General features: G+C 41.0%; 1 protein-coding gene across 1 annotated transcript in view; it reads left to right on the forward strand.

Annotated features, from left to right (window-relative positions):
* B3GALTL (beta 1,3-galactosyltransferase-like) overlaps positions 1-6874 on the forward strand; it is a 100907-nt gene extending 94033 nt beyond the window's left edge. The window contains exon 14 of the mRNA XM_010835910.1: positions 6389-6874. Within this exon, the coding sequence (XP_010834212.1) occupies positions 6389-6556 (168 nt within the window). The 3' untranslated portion in view covers positions 6557-6874. The remainder of the gene's footprint in view (positions 1-6388) is intronic.
* Positions 6875-7267: the final 393 nt, after the last annotated feature.

Here is a 7267-nt window from a genome sequence, read left to right on the forward strand (position 1 = left end):
GAAACTCCAGTACTTTGGCCACCTCATGCAAAGAGTTGACTCATTGGAAAAGACTCTGATGCTGGGAGGGATTGGGGGCAAGAGGAAAAGGGGACGACAGAGGATGAGATGGCTGGATGGCATCACCGACTCAATGGACATGAGTTTGTGTGAACTCCGGGAGTTGGTGAGGACAGGGAGGCCTGGCGTGCTGTGATTCATGGGGTCGCAAAGAATTGGACATGACTGAGTGACTGAACTGAATGGGTATGGCATGGCCAGTGAATCTTGTGCAGAAAATTGTCAAAGTAACCATTTGAGGACTCTGGAAGTCAACCAGAAAGCACCGAGAAGCGTGAAATCCTGAAAAACTACTGTAGTTTGGGGTAAGAGCAACAGAGTCTGAAGCCTTTCTGGCTGAAACCCCCAATCCTACCTGATTTCCATCCCAGCTTGGTTGGAGAGAGCAGCAGTTTGACCAGTATGGGCCAGGTTGGAAAAAAACAAACAAGTTTTCTGTCAGGGGGTGAACTTGATTGGGAAAGAGATGAAAACCCACAGGTCTGCCAGCTAAAATTGTCAAACTTGGGTGGGAAACAAACAAGAAAAACCTGCATCTTCACTGGCCTGAGATTGTAGTTTCAATTATGTGAAGAAATTATTTGTCAGAAGTTTAATGTCTAATCCCCTGGAAATAAGAGCATAGTAGGGCTAGATGGCTTCCCTGGTGGCTCATTGGTAAAGAATCTGCCTGCAGTGCAGGAGATGTGGGTTCCATCCCTGGGTTGGGAAGATCCACTGGAGGAGAAAATAGCAACCTACTCCAGTTTTCCTGTCTGGGGAAATCCCATGGACAGGGGAGTCTGGCAGGCTATCTAGTCCTTGGGATCACAAAGAGTCGGACACGACTGAGTCACTAAAGAAGGCAGGGCTGGATAAGCCAGCCGCAGTTCTCTGGCCCACTGGGAAGCTCTGTGCATGCGCATGGGATGGTGATGAACCTGAGAGAAAGTCAAGGCCAAGGCATGTTTGAAAATCCACTGAAGTTTTGAACGTCCTTTGCAATCCAAATGTAGACTGAAGCTTTATGGACTAGAGATGTCTGAGTCCAATCTCTGCCTATATTATAATCTAATATAGTTGATTAGATTAAGTTGCTCAGGCATAGGAGTGACTTCTAGAAAATCATACTAAAAAATGAGAATTAAAGCTTGAGGAAAAAAGCAGCCACACATTCCAGGGAGAAGGAGTCTATGGTATAAGTTCAATTAAGTTAGTCTTTTATAAAGAGTAGTAAAAGTGAATAAATTTGTGAGTTGCTATAACATTATTTAAAATAGCCAGTTTCCAACCAATTATGGTGAAAGTTGCAAAGAAACATATTCAGGGAGAAATGCAGTCAACAGAAATGGACTCTGAATGGGACCAGGTATTAGATTTGACAGACAAAGGCTTCAAAGCACCTAATTAAAAAATTAAAAAAAAAACTATAATCAAATAATTAAAGGAAAATATTACAGTAACTCAACGAATAGCAAGATAGAAAGACAGAAACTTTCATAAAGAACCAGATGGAAACTCTATAGTTGTAAAACCCAACAAATGAAATGAGAAATTACCTAAATGAACTTAACAGTAGATTGGAGATGCAAAAGAAACAATCAGTAAGTTTCAAGGCAAATGAATAGAAATTACCTAATCCAAAGAACAGAAACGAGACTAAAGAAAAATGAACGTGTCCTCAAAGTGGTAAAACATAAAGTATATCAACATACATTTAATGGGAGTTCTTTTTAAAAAGAGAAGGGAGAAAAAATGGGACAGTTTGTTTTTTTTTTTTAGAAGAAACAACATTTTCTCAAATATTATAATAAGAAGCAATCTGTTGATCTGAGGAACTCAACAGGGCCCTTACAGGAGAATCAGGAAAAGATTACACATGAACATGTTTAGTCGTTGAAAAGCAATGAGAAAGTGAAAACCTTAATAAAAAAACCTAGTGAAAATTGAAATTAAAATGTTATTGGCTAATGTCTCATTAGAAATAATAGAGACCTGAAGGCAGAAAGAAAAGGAAGAATTTAACCAACAATTTTGTATCAGTAAAACTATCCTTCCAAAATGAAAGTGGAATAAAGACATGCAGTTCAGTTCAGTGTAGTTCAGTCACTCAGTCGTGTCCGACTCTTTGCAACCCCATGAATCGCAGCACGCCAGGCCTCCCTGTCCATCACCAACTCCCGGAGTTCACTCAGACTCACGCCCATCGAGTCAGTGATGCCATCCAGCCATCTCATCCTCTGTCATCCCCTTCTCCTCCTGCCCCCAATCCCTCGCAGCATCAGAGTCTTTTGCAGTGAGTCAACTCTTCGCATCAGGTGGCCAAAGTACTGGAGTTTCAGCTTTAGCATCACTCCTTCCAAAGAAATCCCAGGGCTGATCTCCTTTAGAATGGACTGGTTGGATCTCCTTGCAGTCCAAGGGACTCTCAAGAGTCTTCCCCAACACCACAGTTCAAAAGCATCAATTCTTCGGCGCTCAGCTTTCTTCACAGTCCAACTCCCACATCCATACATGACCACAGGAAAAACCATAGCCTTGACTATGGACCTTTGTTGGCAAAGTAATGTCTCTGCTTTTGAATATGCTATCTAGGTTGGTCATAACTTCCCTTCCAAGGAGTAAGCGTCTTTTAATTTCATGGCTGCAGTCACCATCTGCAGTGATTTTGGAGCCCCCAAAAATAAAGTCTGACACTGCTTCCCCATCTATTTCCCATGAAGTGATGGGACCGGATGCCATGATCTTAGTTTTCTGAATGTTGAGCTTTAAGCCATTACCAGATAAACAAAAAGTGAGAAGGACTTTTGGCTAGCAGACATTCCCTTCCCTTAAAAAAGCTAAAGAAAATCCTTTGGGCTGAGAGAAAACGATACCATGTGGTACCTGGAATATATAAGCGAGTGATTAAGTACACTGGAAAGACCATATGTATATACATGCTTGTGTATATATATACACGTGTATAAAAAAGAAAAATGTGAGCATAAAATATCTGTATGTGTATAGACACATATCTTCCCACAAGCACTGGAACAAAGGGAATCACTTTGCAGTACACCTGAAACTAACGCAACGCTGTAAATTAACTATATTTCAATTTAAAAAATGGTATAAAAAACTAAAAAAAAAACATACCATGCAAATCACAAGAGAGCTTGAGTGGCTATAGTAATATTCAAAACAATACATTTTAAGAACAGAAATATTACTAGACAGAAAGTGGGACATTTCATGACAAAAGGTCAATACATCAAGAGAAAAAGTGATTAATATAACACATGTTTATAGCTAACAGATCTTCACATTACATGAACTAAATGGAATTGAAAGGAGAAACAGACAAGTATTAGCTACTTGTCACATAAAAAACATTTCATCTGACAATAGAATAAACTTCCTTTTTCAAATGTATATGGAATATTCTCTAGGATAGACCAGAAGCTAAGTCATATTGTTTTGCCCAATATATTTAAAAGGATTGAAAACATACATAGTACACCCCCAAGAACAGTGGAATGAAATTAGAATCAACAGAAAATGGAGACATTCCCCCAATATTTAGAAATTAAACAACATGCTTTAAAATAACCCTTGGGCTGAAAAAAAAATCATAAGGAAAATTAGAAAATGAGAACACAACATATCCAAAAATTTGAGTTCAGCTATAGAGTGATTAGTAGGAAATTTATGGTTTTAAACATGTTGTGCTCTGCTGTGCTTCCCTGGTGGCTCAGACAGTAAAGAATCCACCTGCAGTGCAGGAGGCCCGGGTTTGATCCCTTGGTCGGGAAGATTCTCTGGAGAAGGACATGGCAAACCCACTCCAGTATTCTTGCCTGGAGAATCCTATGACAGCGGAGGCTGGTGGGCTACAGTCCACAGGGTCACAAAGAATCAGACACGACTGAACGACTAACACTCTCACTTTCACATGATAGAGTGTTAGGAAACTTATAGTTTTAAACATGTTGTGCTGTGTTGTGCTTAGTCGCTCAGTCATGTCTGACTGTGTGATATTAGGAAGGAACAAAGATATTAAATTACTAGTCTAAGTTTCTACATTGAGAGCAGAAGAATATAAAATCAAATCTGAACTATGTGGAATAAAAGAAATATTAAAGATCATGTATACCTGTGATGGATTCATTTTGATATTTGGCAAAACTAATACAATTATGTAAAGTTTAAAAATAAAATTAAAAAAAAAATAAAGATCAGAGCACAAATAATGAAATAGGAAACAGAAAATCAGTTAAACCAAAAATTAGTTCTGATCTGATAAACCTTTAACTAGCTTGACCAACAGAAAACCAGTTGTTTTGTTTTTGCTGCTGTTTGTTGGTTAGTTGCTAAGTTGTACCCAACTCTTTTGTTACCCTGAGGACTGTAGCCTGCCAGGCTTCCTTGTCCATGGGCTTTCCCAGGCAAAAATACAGGAGTGGGTAGCCATTCCCTTCTCCAGGGGATCTTCCCCACCCAGGGATCCATCCTGAGTCTCCTGCATTGCATAAGAGAGGATGTAAGTTGCCAAACTCAGAAGTGAAAAAGGGGCATCATTATATATCCTACCAAAATTATGCCAACAAATTAGACAGTTTAAATGAAGTGGAGAAATTTCTAGAATCACACTTTTTAAGCAAGTCTATTTCTTCAGAAATAGAAAATGTATTTAAACCTTTATACATTGATGAAATTGAATTCAAGAAGCAGCAAGAATGTTTCCCAACTCAGTTTATGATGCCACAGATATACGCTGTATCCCCAGGAGCAAGCACTAAGAAGATCACTTAAAAAATAGCTAAAAAATTAACAAAGGGATTAAAATGGGATATCACAAAAGTAAACCACAGGCCAGCGTTTCTCTTGAACACAGATGTAAAAATTCATAATGTTAACCAAAAATTCAAAATGTTAACCAGCAAATCTAGCAAAGTGTCAAAATTGTTGCTTGTTTTTCACACTTAAAAATGAACTGTTGGGAGATATATCTAAAAGGAAAAAATAAATCCATAATACCTTTGTCTCTATTGACGCAGATTCCAGAAGTGATTGATTGCATCTCAGGAGTCATCCGTGGAAGTGAAGTGCAGGCTTATTAAGCATTCAGTTCAGTTCAGTCGCTCAGACGTGTCCGACTCTTTGCGAAATCATTTCTGATAAATGAGGTCACGGAAAAGAACAAGACAAAACCGGAAAAGTAGAGTGCACCCAGAGCAGCATCTGTGATGCTCAGAAGCCTGCACTGCCTCTGATAATCAACCTCTGGGCCCAAATACCAAAGAGAATCGACATAGGCAGAGGGGGCGCTGTGTACACAGAGAGAGATGGTTTAAAACTGCAGGAGGACGTAAGTTGGGCAAAATGTAAACCTTATCTGTAGAGATGACAGCTCACTGAACAGCGCAACAAATGGAGGTTAAAACTATTTTAGACGCTTTACAGCTGTACTGAGCTATGATTTACATCCCATACACAGTTCTCACACAGTGATGGTGTGAATGGCAGCTTGAAACATCTTAGCAAATTTCCAGAGTTAGAGCATCACAAACCTGGTCTTATGGCCCGATAGTCAGGCCCCCCACACTTCCCTTGAATGGCTTTGCAGCCATTCCTCACTGCATTTGCAGACCCAGGACACCACAGGTTTGCTTCGTGTCTCTACTGCTGTTACTGTTCAGTCACTAAATTGTGTCTCTTTGCGACCTTATGGACTGTAGCACAGTGGGCTTCCTTGTCCTTCATTATCTCCTGGAGTTTGCTCAGACTCACATCCATTGAATCAATGATGCCATCCAGCCATCAACCATGTGTCTCTACAGTGTTTCCTTTTCTAGACCTGTCCTTGTCCCTGATGAGACCTGTGTTTCCCTTCTCTGAAAGACATACGCTTGATTCCACGTCAGAACAGCAGACGAGCAATGGGAACCCCCAGAACGCCTTGCCCCACCTCGCCATACACACACCATGTATGGCCAGAGTTTCTTTAGACCTGGGAAGTAAGTTTTTCCGCCTCTCTGCAGAAGTTTTAATAGTAACTTCAATGACTTACCAAGGAAACCTTTTCATATTACCACGGTTGATCTCTCAGGGGCATGGCTGTGGAACCTCGGAGCAGAATGCGGATGTGTTTGGAGCATTGTGCTGGGGGTAAGGAAGTACCTGGAGATGCAGAAGCAAAGAGCCTGGAGGCAGATTTTCCTGGAAAGGATTCTCCTCTTTGCTGTTAGATTCCCATAACCAACACCAGCTCTGGAAAGAAAGCAGTCGATCCACACATTTAAATGTTATTCTGAAGCAGGACTGTTTCCGGTGAGTGAGAGGGTGTGATTCTCTGTTCTGTCTGCAGGCGCGGCCCGTGGATTACCCTAAGGACTACCTGTCTCACCAGGTTCCCGTGTCTTTCCACAAGCACTGGAACATCGATCCCGTGAAGGTCTACTTCACGTGGCTGGCGCCCGATGAGGAGGACCGAGCCAGGCAGCAGAGCCGAAGAGGCCTCAGAGAGGAGCTGTGAAGCACGGGGCCCACGGGCACGGGTCGGAGGCCGAGACTTGCGCTGTCCTGCTGGGCTGCGTCTCTCGGCTCACCTGTGCGTGACACACGGCTTTGGAAGCGTCCTGACTGCAGGTGGATGTGTGATGTGGTCATTTTTGAGTTGGGGGTGGGGAAGAAGTCATAGAGAAAACAGATTTTTTTTCTTTTCTGGGGGAAAAAAAATCACTTGCATTGGCATTATGCAGTTCTTGTAATACACAATGATTACTGTGTATTTTTCAAGCTGTGAAACAGCAGCTTTATTTCTGTCACAGAAAAATAAATGGTACCAGAAGTCTCCTTCCTGTCCTCGCTCTTCATTATAACGGACGTGTCAGCTGGGCATGAGGCTGCAGAGACGTGACTGTCTTCACCATTATACATAAAATAAAGAAGAGAAGGTGTCTTGACCTGGATCTTACCAGGGGGCCAACTTTTAAAACATACTATTGATGATCGAAATGATTTTCTGGTAACTCAGTAGGAAGACTGCTATATTAAGGATCATTCGTAAAACATCACAAAAGTCTAGCAAATGAAAAAATCCCCTGGAGTCTGTAATCAGGGTTGTTATGTTTTATCTGTTTTTCTGTTTATGCCTCATAAAAAGAGAATAAGAAGTCTTCTGCTTCTTTAAAGGTTCATCTGTGTTCTATTTCTCCCTGAAGCCCTATCTTTATGACCTACTTAT

Source organism: Bison bison, unplaced genomic scaffold (genome assembly GCF_000754665.1).
Source record: "Bison bison bison isolate TAMUID 2011002044 unplaced genomic scaffold, Bison_UMD1.0 scf7180017864056, whole genome shotgun sequence".
NCBI lineage: Eukaryota > Metazoa > Chordata > Mammalia > Artiodactyla > Bovidae > Bison > Bison bison.